Raw genomic sequence first — 18,921 nt, 5'->3', positions numbered from 1 at the left:
CCAGGCAATGTTACACACAGGGGTAATACATCAGTATGCACACAGGAAATTGTCAATACACCATATTTCACGATCCAAAAGAGGAAGGATGCGGATGTCAGGGGACGCCCGGCAAAGATAGATGTGAGAAAAGCTGGAGCGTACAACAGTTCCCAGCGCTGCCTCAAATAAACAAAAAATCCCTGTAGATACTTTTCAGGAAAAGCGGCAAACAATAAGAACGTCAGATTGTGCTTGTCATTACGGATTACATAATGAGGCCTTGCCTGATTGTTTGCTGTATACATGCCCTGTGCCTTGGAGGGACCATTTTAAAAGCAGTGATAGCTCAGGATCTCTTGTTCCATTTTGAAGGCCATAAAGCAGAAATGTCTCATTTGGATGTTCCATACACGAATAAGGAAAAGAGGAGTGTAGCAGCTCTCACCTGCCCTTCCTTTGATTGTGAGCACGGACAGCCCGTGTCAGGTGCGGTTAAAAACTTATCCACGGATTACAAAATAGCAGTCTTGTCTAAGCTTTTCGGGCTACCAGAGACAATTCCAGCCCTTCTTCATGACAACATACACGAATGACCTAAACCAGGGATGCTCAACCTGCGGCCCTCCAGCTGTTGTAAAACTACAACTCCCACCATGCCTTGCTGTAGGCTGAGAGTTGTAGTTTTGCAACAGCTGGAGGGCCGCAGGTTGAGCATCCTTGACCTAAACTAATGTGCTATGGGAACCTGCATATCAAGAAGGCATGAGTCTGTGACTCCCGACATAGGTAGATAAATAGTAATAGCGATCTAACAGCGAGGATCCATTAGATCACTGTTAAATGGATATTCTAGAACAATATTTTCCATGGCCTGCAAATGGTTAAAAATAAGCAAACAATCTGTATCCTCACCTAAACTATCCGCTGCTGCTGCCATTTCAGCGCTGCCTGGGGCCCCAAATCGATGACCAGCCCCTGGCAGACTGGTGCCCAGGCTCCCGCTACACTGTACTTCCTGCTCCTGAGATTAACACGACAGGAAGTGGTTGGGAATGGCAGCCGATCACTAGCGCAGCAGGGTCATCACCGTGAGGACGTGGGCACAAGCAGAACTGCAGCGGCAGGGGATCAATGAGGTCAGTATACAGGCCATTTGTTTTAGTTATGCAGTTTGCAGGTTATGGGAGAGCATTTTCATTATGATAGTATACCCTTTTAAGATGTCCTTTACATATTAGATAAAAAATGCAACATACTTACACATTAGGGTGGGGGTGTCCCATGACATCTTATGTATATGCAGCTAGCTGGGGTTTCTACTATAAAACGGCAGTGCATTATAGGAACTGCGATGATATTTTTCTACTGATGAACGATCCTCTGGATAGATCATCAGTATCTGATCGACTGGGGGTCCGACACCCAGGACCCCGCCGACCAGCTGTTCATGAAGGCAGCAGATCTCACAGTAGCTCAGAGGCCTTCTGGCAGCTTTGCCTAGGCTGTGTGATGTCACGTTCATCAGTCACTTGGCCTAGACACAGCTCAGCCTTACTTGAAGTGAATGGGGCTGAGCGTGCGATACCAAACACAGCCGTTATACAATGTACGGCGCTGTGCTTGGTGAGCGGCGAGAAGGCCGCGGCACTCACAGAAGCGCTGGTGCCCTCTCAAACAGCTGATCAGCGGGGGTCCTGACTCCCTCCTCTAGGATTTCAACATGTCCATCTGGCAGAGGCTGATCTCCCTCATGTGTGGGACACTAAACATGGCAGAAGGCAGCATAACGTCTACATGTCAAATACCACCGTTCTCTCCTGCTGTAATGGGCCCATAAGATTTAGACCTCATACACATGGTAGAATATGGAAGCACCAATGTACAGAGGTGTTCTCCTCTAGCAGCACTGCTTGTCTTCACCTCTGTACATATGAAAGCACACAGCGGAGAGATACTGAACCTAGAAACCCAATGCAATGTCTCCAGCAAACAGGACCTGTGATTGATGATAAATACCGAGCATTTCTGCAGTACATCTTGTACTTCTCAGGAAGGTCCGGCAAAAAAGGGCCATCAAACTAGCTACTCCCCCATATACATATCACAGGATATCATGTTTTTCCTCTGTATTCCAGAAAACCAGGTGATGGAAGTAATAGCTGGAAAAGAAAACTCCTACAGATGTTTGTACTTTAAGAGAGGGCAAAAATTATCACAGCAGGACTCGCTGATCACAAGACACGAAACACCAGACCATGTCTGGACACATGCCTGGACATCTTGTCTCCGGGAACACAACAGAACAAAGTGTATTGCGGAGATTAGGTCCTAACAAGCTTCAGTCAAAGTCATTTAATCATGTACAGCATGAGGTCTGAGCATGTACGTCCTATGTACTGTACATGTCCGCAGTACTAGCAACTGACAGTAGAGGACACTAGACTTGTAACCCAAGCCAGATTGACAGACATGGAAAGAGGGAAGAGCAGGGAATTGTCTATGTATGCTTAAAAGCAGGTGGATGACTAGGAGACCAAAATACTCAGTCCAATGGTCTTCAAAATAGACATCGCTAAGAGCCCTTTGAAGGCCATGGCCAACTTCACAAGAAGATATATTAATCACTCAATGTCTATTAAATGAAAAAAGAAGCAACTTTGCAATAAATGGTAGGTAATTAAAAATTCCCTATAGTTTGGCTTCTACAGCTCCTATGCAGCCTGTGTCTCCATGGTAACAGACAACAAACAAACTGTGTAGTCTGATCCTGAAGTCATATTCTCTTTTATCTGTCCTCTACTTCGGGGTAACCTAACAAATGTACGTCAGCACAAGGTGGGTGACAAATGGAAGAAAGTATAAGACTGCAAGACTCCAGCATTACACTGCAGAGAACTGGTTTGCTGGCTGTTACCATGGAGACACAGTCTCTAGGAGCTGTAGAAACAAAACAATAGGACATTTTAAAGGGGGGGGGGGGGGGGGTTACATTAAGTTATTCCTTATCCATAGGATACGGGATAACTATTAGATGGTTGGGGGTGCTACCGGCGGGACCCCCACAGATTGCAAAAACAGGGCCCTGTAGCCAGCTGAAATGAACGGAGAGGCCGGTCGAGCATGCATGCGGCCACGCTATTCATTTCTATGGGAGGTCTGGAGATAGCAAGTACAGCACTTCACTATCTCATGAACTCCCATAGAAATGAATGAAGCAGCAGCACACATGCCTGATCAGCCGCTCTGTTCATTTCAGTGGACTGCAGGGGCTACAGGGACCCCGATCTTGTAATCAGTGGTGCCCCCCCCCCCCCTAATAGTTATCCCCTATCCTGTGAATAGGGGATACCTTAATGTAACCGGAATACCCCTTTACGTTAAAAGGGTTTGCCAATTTCCCATTGCATTTCTCAAAGGCAAGAGGTCGTGTCCAGGGCATGAGCAGATTCAGGCAGCAGAATCCCCTGTATCTGCGCATGTACCAGACGCTTCCATTTGTCATTCAGTGCCTGCGCAGGCAGTTGCCCACAGACAGACAGACAGAGGAAACAGCCATGTGACTCCCACAATATTGCAATCCATGGATGCGGATGAAGACAGCTGAGGGACGGCACAAATAATGTATGCTTGCATGAAGGATACATCATATTGAAAAATGCTGTTGTAATTTAGCCAACCCCTTTAAGACCTACTGCAAAGATGCTAATTTTCCATATTAGAAAAAAATGTGGTTTGCAAAAGTGTACACAGCCACTGAAATGCCATGCAACGAAACGCTCAGGAGCTTATGTAAGGTCAGGTGCATACCCTCCAAAAGAGGTGGGGGTGGCCCAGTGAGGGGAGGAGGCCTGGAAGAGTACTTAAAGGGGTTGTCTAATCTCATGAAGTGACATGAGGTGTGCTAACCTAATACAAGTAACTTACCAATATACTCTATGTTATAATAATGCCTCTTGATCTTTTTTTTCTCATAATTTTCCCTGCCTTTATACACTGCTCGTCTCTAGGGGTTACATCAGTGGTGGCTGCGCTTGTGCTCTGAAAAGAAACAATGCCAGCCTTTCTGGTGGCCGAGATAGCGGGAGCGCATGCGCATAGTCTCCCATCCCCATATGTCCTATGGACCTGCCACAGTATGGGAGCGTGCACACACAGGCACAGAGGGAATTACAGCTTTCCAGCCTGTGCTGCCAGTCATGTTCCCCAGCACCCCCCAGAAGTCCGGGCCTGCGTTGCTGAAGAACGGAGGAACCCCTCTAAAACTGGGCACAGTCTCTTGGCAGACAATTTGTAGCAAGACAAATGCACTGATACAATTTAGACAAAAATCTAAGATAGACGACATTTTAACAAACTGGAAAACCTAAAACACCAATATGAACACAAACCTCATTTACCAAGCCCTCTAGAGCAGGCATGCTCAACCGGCGGCCCTCCAGCTGTTGTAAAACTACAACTCCCACAATGCCCTGCTGTAGGCTGATAGTTGTAGGCTGTTCGGGAATGCTAGGAGTTCTAGTCTTGCAACAGCTGGAGGGCCACAGCCGCAGGGGCGTAGCTATAGGGGGTGCAGAGGTAGCAGTCGCTACCGGGTCCAGGAGCCTGAGGGATAAGACACTGGCATTATAGAAAGTGCATACTGGTCAATTTACACCTCTGGCTGGAGGGAAGGGGTTAGGTTAAGAATTTGGCATGAGGGGGTGCCCTTTCAATGTTTGCCTCAGGCAGCAGGAAGGCTACGTGCTCCCCTGCCCCTTTCCAACAAGCTCTGAGGGACGGGGGCCCAAGCTGAACTCTTGCACCAGGGCCCATGAGCTTTTAGCTACGCCCCTGGCCGCAGGTTGAGCATCCCTGCTCTAGAGTGATGGTTTCTGGAGGCTGTAATATAGGACTGCCTTTGGCCCTTGATTTAAGATCCCGAAACAATCTCTATGGTGCTCCAAGTTCAGTGGAACAGCGTGGGGCCTGTGTGTTACGTTCAGGTTACAAACGCTCTGATGTCACCATATCACAGCTGTCTGAAACTGGAAATTAACCCTTAAATGTACAATGAGAAAACAAAGCGTATCAGATAAAGGCAAACTTTATCCCGGGTCAGCCTCCTGTGCACACGATACTTGACAAACACTAGCGGGAATGTCCTCTCCGGTTATGAAAGCTTCACTCAAATAAAACTAATCCCATTTGAACAGTGGCGGCTAATCATGGTATACATTTCAGTTAATCTCTGAGAATTTATGGATTACCCTAAATATTCCAATCTTACATAACAAGCAGTATGACCATGCTGACTCCAGGACAAGCACCACTGTAGGTCCTCCTACCACAGAACGTGCATTGTGTAGTAGCAGAGAAATTGCCAGGTAGGCACGAAGACTGGTGAGGAATGGCACACACTTTTATGTGTGGTACTACCCTTAGAATCAGGGGTCTATAAAATCCATGCGACGAACACAGCCAGAGCAGTATGGCTACTTTCACATCAGCAATTTTGCAGGATCCGTCAGGGAGCAGCCAATATAATACAACCGTCTGCATCTGTTATGAACGGATGCGATTGTATTATAATAGCCGAGACGGATCCGGCACTAAAACCGCTGTAAGTCAATGGCCGCCAGATCAGTTTTCTTTTGTGTCCAAGAAAACGGATCTGGCACCATTGCCTTACATTGTGTTTCATGACGGATCCGTCTTGATCAGTATCCCATGACGCACTGAAAAATGCTACTGGCAACGCTTTTTTGTCCGTCATGGGAAAGAAACGGAATACATTCTGGTGCACTCCGTTCCGTTCAGTTTTGTCCCCATTGAGAAGACCCTATGATGGATATCAATACCGAAAAGGAAAACGCAGATGTAAAAGTAGCCTAACAGCAGCAGTTTTGGTTTCAACTCGGCTTTAGGCCCCAGGACCGAAATTTTGATCCATGCGCTAGCCTCAATTTTTGAGGATGGCACATGGACCCATACATTTCCATAGGGCCATGCACACGCCCGTATTTATGGAGGATCCGTGTCGCCGTTTCACAAACTATTGAACATGTCCTACTCTAGTCCACACCATGGACAAGAGCCCTTTCTAATTGATAGGAGTGGGATAAGTACGGAATGCACACGAAAGGTATCTGTATTTTGCGGATCAAAATACGGATATGGCTGTGTGCATGAAGCCTTATGAGAAAAATATATAATGATCATCTTTATTAATATAGCGCCAACATATTCCGCAGTGCTTTACAGTTCAGGGGTTCATGTACAGTCATAAATAACATAGCAACAGACAAATCAACAATCACCATAAAACAAGAGTAATGAGGGCTCTGCTAGCAAGAGCTTACGATCTATGAGGAGATAGGGGTGAGACAAAAGGTAGAAGTGCTTATTTTGTACAATGGTCCAGCCATCGGTCACCAGCCGATATCTGCAGTGCTTCTGGGTGCATGTTTGGAGTTTGGTGGAGGATCAGGATCAGATCTGGTATGTATATGAGGTGGAGTTACATCAGGGAATGTGAGAGGCCACCCTAAAAAGGGAGCGCCTAAAACGGTGTATATTGTGATTTAACCTAATTTCTTGGGGTAGGGCATTCCAGAGAACAGGTGCAGCTCGCGAGAAGTCTTGAAGCCAGGGGCGATTATGGTGGATGTCAGTTGTAAATCATTTGCAGAGCGTAGAGCACGGGTAGGGTGGCAGACAGATATTGAGGGATAAAAGATTAGTACATTTTCACTGTTCTTTGCAGTACTTTCCGCATCTTTCTGTATCTTACAGTACTTTCATTTTTCGGTCTCAGATGGCCAAACTGAGTAACTGCCGTTATCTGCCACTTCATTCACCCAACAGCAAAACATCTGAAACAACAGTACAATCCAGTCTAGGGTTTGATATGGGAATATTCCAGAAACCACATTGTATTCCATCATTAGGAAGCAATCCAGACTCCCTTAGGCTAAGGTCACACACAGCATTTTGTGCTGCATTGTTTTTCCCTTTTTGGCAGATTTTTTCTTTTTACTTCACAAATGCTGAAGCCTTTAAAGTGACTACAGCTACAAGCAAAAAAAATAGAAAGAAAGCAGCACTCCAAAGCCCTCAATAGGGTGAATAATAGCTCCCAGTACTCGGGTACCTGATAATGATTCAAGGTATCCTGGTACACGCAGGGTTAGATCCTGGCTCCGGATCCCAGCATATAGGAAGAGAGAATATCTGCAGCACTCGTCCACTTCAAGCTTTGTTATTTTATTTCACCATAAAGCAGCAAACATAGCGAAACGTTTGCTGCCTTATGGTGAAATAAAGAAACCAAAGCTTGAAGTGGACGAGTGCTGCAGATAAGCGGAGTAAAGCGCAAACTATTTTTTTAGCACCTGCACTTTTAGGTCAGTTTTATGGTGCATTTCCACAAACCAATCCTTCAGATGGCGTAAACTCACGCTATGTAGATCTGGACCAGATTTATCACAGGGGGTCAGGCTGGATGATACATGTGGTGCAGGGACAGACACTTTTCTCTAGGCCTCTTTCACACAAGCGATACGGATTGTGTCAGGATCTGTTCAGGAAAAGCTGACAGTTTTGCATCCAAGTTCAATCAGTTTTGTCTGCAAGTGCGTTCAGTGTGTGCGTTTTTTTCTGTCCTGATTATATCTCGATTGCATGTCTGAAGATTAACACTCAACATCTCCTCGCAGCCATCAGTGAGGAACAAACGCATTCCATCCGTTTTTCACGCAAGCCCCATTTGCTTCTATGGGGCCAGGACTGCGTGTAAAACCCACGTTAAAGAACACGCTGTGATTTTTCCTGAACACAGAGATTATGTGTGAAAAACTGTGCTCATGTTCACAGACGCATTGAAATGAATGGGTCAGAATTCAGTCTGGATGCGGAGCATTCGCTACATGCATCACATCTGGATGGAAAAATTGCTGGTGTGAAAGGCCCTAATTGTATACCAAGTATTGCTTAGCTTGCTTTGAGACACAATTTTAACTCCAGAATTGTGGCACAATTTTGGTGCAAAATATAGCCTTAGGCCACTCCCCTTTTATGTTAATCTAATTAGTAGCATCAGTACAGGGAGGAGGAGATGGACGGGTTTTTCAAGGGGCATCTCGCTGTGAGCTGCTTAATCGCACAGGAGAGCGTCACAGCCAGGGAGAAGGTGAGCTGTTTTTTCTCCCTGTGATGCTCTCCGCTGCAATTGGGCAGCTCACAGCCAGGGAGAAGGAGACGCCCCTTGAGAAACACGTCCGTCTCCTCCTCCCTGTATGGATTTACATACCAGGTAGAAAACCAGAACAGGGGGCACAGCGGGGGAACGGAGCGTCGCGTCAAAAAAATTAAATAAAAAAAACACCCTGACATCTACTAATCATGCCTTTCACTGCCAGGTACTAATACTGTAACGTCAGGACCGGAGAAAGGTCCTCTTTAAGCTCTTATGCAGCAATACATCTAGAACTCGTGCACAACCCCTTTAACGTATGCCAACTGATTGCATTTGTAAGACTGATCAGGAACCTAATCAGTCTTAAAAATTCCTGATCTGTCAGAAAAATGGATTGAAATGCCGGATGCGTCTTTCCGGTGTCATCCGGCAAAACTGATCCGGCATTTATTTTTTTCACCTTTTTTTAGGTCGTATGCGCAGACCTAAAGGACGGATCTGGCATTCTGGTATTTTGAATGCCGGATCCGACATTAATAGATTCCGATGGAAAAAAATGCCGTATTCGGCATTCCAGCAAGTCTTCAGTTTTTTGGGCCGTAGATAAAACCGTAGCATGATGCGCTTTTATCTTTTGCCTGATCAGTCAAAAAGACTGAACTGAAGACATCCTGAACGGATTACTCTCCATTCAGAATGCATGGGGATATAACTGATTAGTTATTTTCCGGTATAGAGCCCCTGTGACAGAACTCCGTGCTGGAAAATAAAAACGCAAGTGTAAAAGTACCCTAAAAAACACAGGCTTAGACAAACCTGTGGCACATACAGATCTCAATGCTCTGGTGGAGATCTGACTATGTCACCCACATTAAGCTGAAGCGCTGGTGACATATATTGCTTCATGCTGCCAGCACTTCCACTCCAGTGCCGAAGAGGCAGCAACATAGTCAGTGCTGGGACAAGGAGAAGAGCAAGGGCAAGTATACGTGTATGTGTGCGTATCAGGGTGAGGTGCAACAGCAATTTGGACAATTGTACATAGGAGCAACAGTAGATTTAAAAAAACAGCACCCAACAAAACAAAATAAGTTTAACCTGAATCAAATCAATCACGAAAACCATATATTTTCCCCATATCAAAGCAAGCCATCTAGTCCAAATGCCATAATCAGCTACAAAGTTATTTGATTAGAGTTTCTGGGAAGATGCAGATGAAAATCACGTCCTTCTGCAGATCCATGCATTCGTTACAGCGCAATAATACGACCTACTCCAGCGCTCAAACACCAGTATCTGCCATTTGCTAATTTCATAAAATCCTGAAGTGTAATAACATTTCATTTGTAACCCTGGAAGAAAATGCTCAACAGCCACATAACAAATACCATGAAGTATACACTGTATTTTCCTGCCCGGCAATTCCGGGTTATATGAAGCATCTGCCAGTCATGCCGTGTAATAGCCCCATCCACCATTGTATACCGCCACCTCCAGTGCACCACTGGGTGTGGAAATACAGATGCTCTAACTCGCGGCACAGTCATAAGCCAAGGAAATACTACAGCTGCGCGACACGAGGAAAATATAACCACTGAGCCGCCCTGCTGCTTACATTGGAGATCCTATGTGTACAGACAGGGTGGTCACGAATACCGCCATCAGTAAGGCCGGGTTCACATCACTGCTTCATTTTCTGTTCTGCATTTTTAGCATCCGTTATGCAAATTTGCAACCGCTTGAGGCTCCTTTTACATTAGCGTTTTTGGCGGATCAGAAAAAACTCTTCTGTTACAATAATAAAACCGCATGCATCCGTATTATTTCTTCTATAGCCATGACTGATCCGTCATGAACTACATTGAAAGTCGATGGGGGACGATTCCGTTTTCTATTGCGTCAGAGAAAACGTCCCCATTGACTTACATTGTGTGTCAGGACGGATCCATCTTGCTCCGCACCACATCGCGGACAGAAAAACGCTGCTTGCAGGGTTATTCTGTCTGCGATGGGAGCGCAACCAAACGGAACGGAATGCATTCTGGCACGTTCAGTTCAGTTTTGTCCCCATTGACAATGAATGGTGACAAAACTGAAGTGTTTTCTTACGCTATTGAGATCCTATGACGGATATATCAATAGCGGAATTGAAAACGCTAATGTTCAAGTAGCCTTAGCAATTTCCGTCTGAGATATGTTTTTTTGAGATGGAAAACAAGTCCTTTTTCAAAAAAAAAAAAAAAAAAAACGGATCTCAGACGGAAATGGCTGAACCGGATGCAAAATGTGCATAACGGATGCTCAGGATCCGATTTTCTACAGGATCTATTTTCTTTTTTCTGTTGGATGAGAAGAACGGAAAATGAAACGGTGATGTGAACCCAGCCTAACAGGCGCAGAGGGACAAGTTTCTGTGTTTCTTATTTTACAGGACAGAATAGAGCGGCATGCTGTGCGATAGAACGCACCTCTATCAGAGCCTATACACATTCGATGGAGGCTCAAGCTGCTGCTGTTCCTTCTCATGGGTTGACACTGCAGCTCTCTCTTGTCAGATTGGCTCCTCTGAATAATCACAGCCCCAGTAGTAGCTCAGCCAGACATCAGTGCGTGTTCAAGATGATTTTCAAGATAGAATGATAGAAGATAGCTATATATGTACAGCCAGGTGACCCTCTGCGAGGACGAAGCTTGAAATTTTTCTTTAGGGTCCCTACACAAATTTGCACGGGCAGTGTTTTGGGGCTTTAAAAATGGCAGAATAACTGCATGCTTTTGTTTTTTGTTTTTATCATACTTTGTGAAGCTTTTTTTGGACATTTTTGCCCACTTGTGTTTTCTTCATGGCATTTTCCCCTATAGAGAAGGTTATGTGAAAACACCTGAAAACAAAATCTCCAAGAGCTCCAGCATGCTGCGTTTTGAAAGGAAGCCAGAAAGACTAAATTTGCCACCTTATTAACAAAACGCGCTTTGTATTTTATATTGCCGATAGACCTTCAGCTAACATCTACAGCTGGCATTTTTACTACAAGAAACACCAAAAAAGGCTACTAAAAACCTAAAAATGTGGTTGTCCCCCTGGGGATAGGGGAGAAGTTCAGAACTAACTGATCAGTGGGGTCCAAACTGAATCCGAGAATAGGCGTCCCATACCCCCTTCCCGATAGAGCGTCAGGTCGAGCATGCACCCTGCTGCTCTAGCCATTCTCTATGGGACTGCCGGATATACCCGAGTACAGCGCTCACCTATTTCTGGACGTCCAATAAAGAATTAATGGAGCAGCAAGATACATGCTCGGCCTGCCGCTCTATCGGGACGGGTGAATGGGTTCCCCATTTACAGGATCTTTGGGGGTCCCAGTGGTCAGACCACCGCCGATCAGCGAATTATCCTCTATCATATAGATGGAGGAAAACTTAAAAACTTGGCAAACCCATGTAAAGAGGAAATACCATTAAAGGGGTTATCTGAGACAAAAAAAAATGTCCCCCATATGCCCGGGCCCCTTACACTGAATCTACTTACCTGGCTCCCATGCTGCTCCTGGTTCCCACACCGCCACTGCTGCTGTGTCGGGGGAATATCCGGTGTCGGGGGAAAGCAGGCGGGACAGGGACTAGCCTCCCTAGCATCGCGGGTGACACTAGAGAGGCTTATTCCCATCACCACCTGCCATTGCCTCCCCCTCCACCAGGGGAGAAGCAGCAGCGGCGAGTCACAGGGAGCGGGGAGCCAGGTAAGTAGATTCAGTGTGAGGGGCCCAGGCATATAGAGGGCATTTTTTAGTCTCGGATAACCCCTTTAAGGTCAGACATAGGCAGTAACTCTAGGGAGAGAGAGATGTCCCTTGGAAGTTGGGTGGTGAAAAAAGAGCAAGGGAAGCAGCCCATCGGACACAAGCCCAGCACATCACGCTGGTGGCGAGCGTCACTTAGGGCAGCGTTGTCGCAGTGAAAGGTCCACTTTAAATACATATAGCCCCGCTCAAGTTATACTACAGCATAAAAAGTAATAAGCAAAAGAAAGGCGTAGATAGTATAACAGCAAACTGTCCAGCAGAAGTCACCTGCACATTACACATACATGGAAAGTTTTACCACAGACCACGCAGTTTAAAAAAAAAAATGTAAAAAAGGAACTAATACACGATGAGGGCAGCCAATAGACATATCGCTGGGGCCACTCCCGAGGAGATAGTTTTACAACTCACTGAACAGATTTTTGCCAACAGCCTATACCCGCCCAAGTGAAGATCTCACCCAATGCCGGTCATAGAACCTCTCAATATAAATGTCACTTATTATATAGGGCAAGTAAACCACAGCTCTTAACCAGCAGTACGTGCCCTGCCTTGCAATAAACTAGAAGTTCTGTAAGATGCCAATATCTTCTACCTCTGCTGTTAGAGAGGTTGATCCGTTCAAACAACGCTGCTCCATATATCCTAAGTGCTCCCCCTCCTCTATCAGCCAGTAAACAGCAGCTCCCTCTTTGGAGGCCTGGATTGCACTCATCTGAATGGGCACCATGTAATACCACATTTCTCCTGTAGTAGTCACTGCTGGGAAAAGGTTCTGCCATCTGCCTCATATTGTAGGCGGGTCCAAATTGACAGAAGACGGGGCAACAGATTTAGGTGGGGCCAGCAATACCACAGTGCTGCACACTATACTGCTCTAGCAGAACCAGATACCACAGTGCTGCACACTATACTGCTCTAGCAGAACCAGATACCACAGTGCTGCACACTATACTGCTCTAGCAGAACCAGATACCACAGTGCAGCACAATATAGTGCTCTAGCAGAACCAGATACCACAGTGCTGCACACTATACTGCTCTAGCAGAACCAGATACCACAGTGCTGCACACTATACTGCTCTAGCAGAACCAGATACCACAGTGCTGCACACTATACTGCTCTAGCAGAACCAGATACCACAGTGCTGCACACTATACTGCTCTAGCAGAACCAGATACCACAGTGCTGCACACTATACTGCTCTAGCAGAACCAGATACCACAGTGCAGCACAATATAGTGCTCTAGCAGAACCAGATACCACAGTGCAGCACGATATAGTGCTCTAGCAGAACCAGATACCACAGTGCAGCACGATATAGTGCTCTAGCAGAACCAGATACCACAGTGCAGCACAATATAGTGCTCTAGCAGAACCAGATACCACAGTGCAGCACAATATAGTGCTCTAGCAGAACCAGATACCACAGTGCAGCACAATATAGTGCTCTAGCAGAACCAGATACCACAGTGCAGCACAATATAGTGCTCTAGCAGAACCAGATACCACAGTGCAGCACAATATAGTGCTCTAGCAGAACCAGATACCACAGTGCAGCACAATATAGTGCTCTAGCAGAACCAGATACCACAGTGCAGCACAATATAGTGCTCTAGCAGAACCAGATACCACAGTGCAGCACAATATAGTGCTCTAGCAGAACCAGATACCACAGTGCAGCACAATATAGTGCTCTAGCAGAACCAGATACCACAGTGCAGCACAATATAGTGCTCTAGCAGAACCAGATACCACAGTGCAGCACAATATAGTGCTCTAGCAGAACCAGATACCACAGTGCAGGACAATATACTGATCTAGCAGAACCAGATACCACAGTGCAGGACAATATACTGATCTAGCAGAACCAGATACCACAGTGCGGCACACTATACTGCCATGCCAGAACCAAATACCAAAGTGTGGCACAACATACTGCTGCCCGCTCTCAGTATGAAGCTGTATCATGATCCTGAGGACAGCAATATCATTAAATTCAGGAGGGCACCTGCAGCCATTGGCCAGGTGAAGAGGTACCTGATGCTCCTACATTAAAGGGTTTCGCTAGGGAGGCTTGTCCCAGTCGTGGCATGCCATTGGCTGCTCCCCCCGTTACCAGATGTTTTGAGCCGCACAACAGGGGGAGATGCAGTGGCGGCCATGCAGGGATCCAGAGCGATGCTGGCAGCCACAAGAAGGGATTAAGTGGCCCCCTGGGAAATTTGCCTGTAGGGTCTATGGCCAATCCGCCCACGGGTTGAGCATACGTGCTTCAGATCTATGGAACTAATGGAGATAGCCAACCAGTGCCCTCATTTACGGTTTTCTGTTCCACCATAGGAGTAAAAAACTGAAATTAATGGAGTACCGGTTCCGTCATGTGCAATAACGCACCCCAGACCCCACGGACATATAACTGCGTCTGTCATTTTACCAGAAAGAACTGTTCCTAGGGATCCCTGTCCCTGACAACTGTCCTGTCTAAAAGTGTCACCAATCACTAGATGAATGAGTAAACGCTCGTTCAGCAGGTGAAATCATTGTTGACGACTAGTATCAACTAGAGTCGTGACGTCAATGGGCGGGCGGCCCGGCGGTAAACAGTGAGAAGGCCGCGGCACTGCTGGAGCGCCGCTGCCTTCTCAAACAGCTGATCGGCGGGAGTCCCAGGTGTCGGACCCCCACCGATCAGAAGCTGATAATCTATCCAGAGGATAGATCATCAGTTAAATGAAAGTGCAGAACCCCTTTAATACAAGGCACTTACATAATGTAAGTGCTGGCCTTTCTGGTAACCAGGGCGGTGAGAGCGCACATAGGCACGCAAGGGCAGGAGCGGTGGCCGTAACCAAGGAAACGAGCAGTGTATAATGTGATGGAAAAATTAATCCAGCCAGCAAAGGAGGCGATATGGACAATCACAATACATTAGTAAGTGCCTTGTATTAACTTTCTCTACATGATAAATGCCATTTCTGTGACAAGCCCTTTAAGGCTAGGTCTACACGACGACATTCGTCGCGTGACAATTTTTATAATGGCAGTCTATGGTGTCGCACTGCAACATGCAACACGCTGCGATTGCAACGCAACAGTCGCAGAAAATCCATTCGAGATGGATTTTTCAGCGACTGTTGCGTCGCAGTCGCAGCGTGTTGCATGTTGCGGTGCAACACCATAGACTGCCATTATAAAAAATGTCACGCGACATTAGTGCAACAAAATGTTGCCCGACAAATGTTGCAGTGTAGTTGTGCCTTGTCGCGTGACAAATGTCGTCGTGTAGACCTAGCCCAAGGCCTCATGCACACGACCGTATCTATTTTGCAGTCCGCAAAAAAATACAGATGACGTCCGTGTGCATTCCATATTTTGTGGAACGGAACAGCTGGCCCTTAATAGAACAGTCCTATCCTTGTCCGTAATACGGACAATAATAGGACATGTTCTATTTTTTTTGCTGAACGGAAATAAGTGGGGGTTTTTTTGCGGACCCACTGAAATGAATGGTCAATGGTTCCGCATATGGTCCGCAAAAAAAAAACAAAAAAAAAAACTGAACGGACACGGAAAGAAGATACGTTCGTTTGTGTGAATGAGCTCAAGAGTATCTGTCAGCTGTCAGCAGGACTAACCCTACTAAAGCGGTTTTCCTGGATTTACCTACGGATGGCCTATCATCAGACCAGCGGGGGTCTGACTCCTGGATAGGTAGGATATAAGACAGGTCATCAATATGTAAATCTCAGAGAACCCCTTTAAACTAGTCATAAAACCTGGCAGGGTTGATCCTGCTAAGTAAAATGACACCTTTCTTATATTTTTCTTGCGCGAGTAATACTCATTTTTAGTTTTATGCAATTATGAAAGCTCCAAGGGGCCTGGATCTTGAACGCCCTGCTCTTCCTGCCCCCCCTCCCCCCACTGATTGACAGGCCAGGCATCTCGCAATGCATCGACACTGCTCTCCCACTCATCCCTTCGTCCCAGCAAACACTGCGACTTCCAGCTAACTATTCTCTAACACAGAGGTCCCCAACCTGTGGGAACACTACAACTCCCAGCATGCCTGACAGTTGCAGCTTTACAACAGGTCTATCACATCTACAACATTTTAGAAGACACTTAAAAGTGAACATTTACTTTACGCCACAGATCCGAGCCTCTAAAGTCAACCTCACGAAATGCAAACTTTTCGCTGCAACCAACACTCCACACTTCTGGAAGCTGAGATATGAGGCGCTGTTTGGGGGTATTCTCACTGTGCGCAACTTCTCTGCCTATTGGTTGTCCCCTCTGCAATAACGGGGGCAGCGGCATACGATCGAAACCTCTAAATATGTTAAAGGCTTACATAAGGTTGGAGGAGGAAACGAATAAGAAACTGAAATCAAGGGGGGGGAAGAACCTGAAATTAGCAGAAGAGGAGAAGTAATGTTGAGCGATCTTGTGTTTTAAGTTCGGCGTTGGGTTATCAAGGAATCGAGTTATGGATTCCGCTACCACAGACCATAACGGAATTTAGAATCCATAAGCGATTCTTCGATAACCCGAACTTTAGACGCCGAACTTAAAACACAAGTTCGCTCAACACTAATGAGAAGCAACTTCAGGAAAAGCTATTTTACACAGAGCCGTAGATACTCGGGACAAGGAAAATTAACAATAACTGAATTAAAGGGGTTTTGCCAGGTTTTAATCGCTAACTGATCGCTGGGGGTCAAACTCTCATCGATCCTGAGAACAGGGGGTCAATTTACCCCAATCTGATGGAGCAGCAGGTAGGGCATGCACCTTGACGCTCCATTTATTCTCGATGGGACTGCTAGATATAGGCAAGAGCTGCACTCGGCAGTCCCATACTAATGAATGGAGCAGCAGGGTGCATGTCCTACCTGCTGCTCCATCAGATCAGGGGAAAGTGACCCCCGTTCTGGGGATTGATGGGGGTCCCTTAGTTAATGCCTATCCTGTGCGTGACGAGAACTTCAAAATATATCTATCCTAAGATAAAGCAGATATACAAGGGCAGAACAGATGGACCTTGTGGTCTTTTTCTGCCATCAGGAAGACAGCCCTGATCAGTGAAGGAAATCAAAACTTTCTCCTAGGAAATCCTACAGCCTGACCAATGAAGGGATCTAGTGCCGGATCCCAGTGCAAGGCCCATCCACCATAGCTGCAGTACAAGTCCAATGACAGATCTCCTGTCACATTACCCCTGGAGGCTCCATGCAGATCTCAGGTGCACGTACACAGGTAGAGCAGATCCCAGGAAGTCAGCCCCCGGTAGATCCCAGCGATCAGCGCACCCAGGACGTCAGCTGAGGGGAGATGTCCACAGCACAGGGGCAGGGCGGTCACAGAGTCTGCCCTCCAGCGGGTAGAAGGTCCCCGGAGAGGCGCCTGCCTCCTGCACATTCCCGCACAGCCTGGCCCTTCTGCAATGCTGAATCCACGCTGCTCCCACCCAACAACAAACCTCCGCAATCCTCTCCCGGAGACCTACCTCACACCCCCGCAATCCGCCCCCACCATCCCAGGGAGCAGGGCAGCCCCCCCTCATCCCGCTGCTGTCCCAGAGGAAGGTCCGCACAGCACAGGCGGCTCCAGACACACGGAGGAGAGAGAGGGAGGGGAGGAGAGAGTGACACACAGGAGGGAGGAGAGCGGACACGGGCACTGATGCTGGGGGGCAGCGGTGGGCACGGGGCAGCACGGCCGCCACTGACAGGTGCTGACAGCGCTGGAGCAGGGACACAGGGAGCTGCCCCAGCACAGGTGACAGGGGCTTCGGCCGGAGAGGCTACAGGTGACACGCAGCACTGACCTGGGGCTTCCCTGTGGTGACTGAATGGTGCTGGTCGGGTGGCAGTTGCTGTCCTGCTGGGATTCCTCCTCCTCCCCTGCCGGGTGGCTCCAGGCAGCCGTTCTGTGGGGGGCGCCGCTCTCCGCACTTGTCCCTGTCACCCTGACTTCCCGGCTCTGCTCCTGTCCAGGGAAAACGCCCTCTGCCCAGGTGTTCCACTACAAGCAACTTGGTATCCCCGGTATCCCCAGCCGACGTGCGCGCTCTCGCCCTGCTCTCACTAGGTTCAGGGCCGCACATGCGCAGTGCAGGCCTCACACGGGAACGCGCAATCCTGGAGTCTATCGCTTGTTATTGTCTTAAAGGGCCAGCAGCAGGTCACCTGAGCACTTCTTGTGACCCCCAGCAGCCTGCACGGTCATAACTTCGGTCCCCATAACATAGGTGTATGTGTAAAAAATGCTGGACAAAATGTTTTGTCCGGTAAAATGACAGAAATTGTGCAAAGCCCATTGTAGTCAATGTAGGCTCATTTGCATATATAAAAAAAAAATCTCAGCAATGCGGGCACATATGAACATGGGACCAACTAGGGTGGCCACCCATACGGGAATCACCCGGACAGTGCGGGTTTGTAATCCTGTGCCTGGGTACAAGCCTTTCTCAGACCCGGGCACAGCGATCAGCTGGGAGCGATGCTAGCCCAGGGCGGCGCTGACTTCAGACATGCCCACCCTCCCTTCTGTTCGGCTTTGGCTTTAAGAAAAGGTGGCAACCCTAGGTCCAACGCAGATGTCTTCAGCTGCCAAGTGACATGTATCAGCCAGTTTCATAGGTACAAATCTGCTGACAGGTCTTGGCCCATTCATGTGTCTGACTTTCTTTATGGACCAGAGAAAGTTGCAGCATGTACTCTTTTGCTCCAATTTTCACGCAAATAGGTCAGAGAAAAAAAAAACGGACGGCATCCTTAAGGAGGATTTAGACCTGCAGATAATCGGGCAAATGATCAGGAAGAAATGTTCCTGACAATCTGACAAGGTAAAGGTGCCGCAGATCACCGAGGAACAAGTGAAACGCTCTTTCGTCATGCGATTCAGGGCAGCAGATCATGCGGTCTAAACAGCGATCTGCTACCCAGAAACAATGCA

The 18,921-nt window shown here is 47.2% G+C and overlaps 1 protein-coding gene across 1 annotated transcript in view; it reads right to left on the bottom strand.

The window, feature by feature from the left end:
• The window catches only part of ADCY6 (adenylate cyclase 6), a 244,465-nt gene extending 226,889 nt beyond the window's left edge, over positions 1-17,576 (bottom strand). The window contains 1 exon segment of the mRNA XM_044285080.1: positions 17,471-17,576. Coding sequence (XP_044141015.1) covers positions 17,471-17,499 — 29 coding nt within the window. The 5' untranslated portion in view covers positions 17,500-17,576.
• Positions 17,577-18,921: the final 1,345 nt, after the last annotated feature.

The sequence above is a fragment of the Bufo gargarizans genome, chromosome 3, assembly GCF_014858855.1.
Source record: "Bufo gargarizans isolate SCDJY-AF-19 chromosome 3, ASM1485885v1, whole genome shotgun sequence".
In the NCBI taxonomy this organism is placed as follows: Eukaryota; Metazoa; Chordata; class Amphibia; order Anura; family Bufonidae; genus Bufo; species Bufo gargarizans.
Note: the sequence above shows the minus strand (reverse complement) of the source record. Positions and strands in the feature narration are given on the sequence as shown.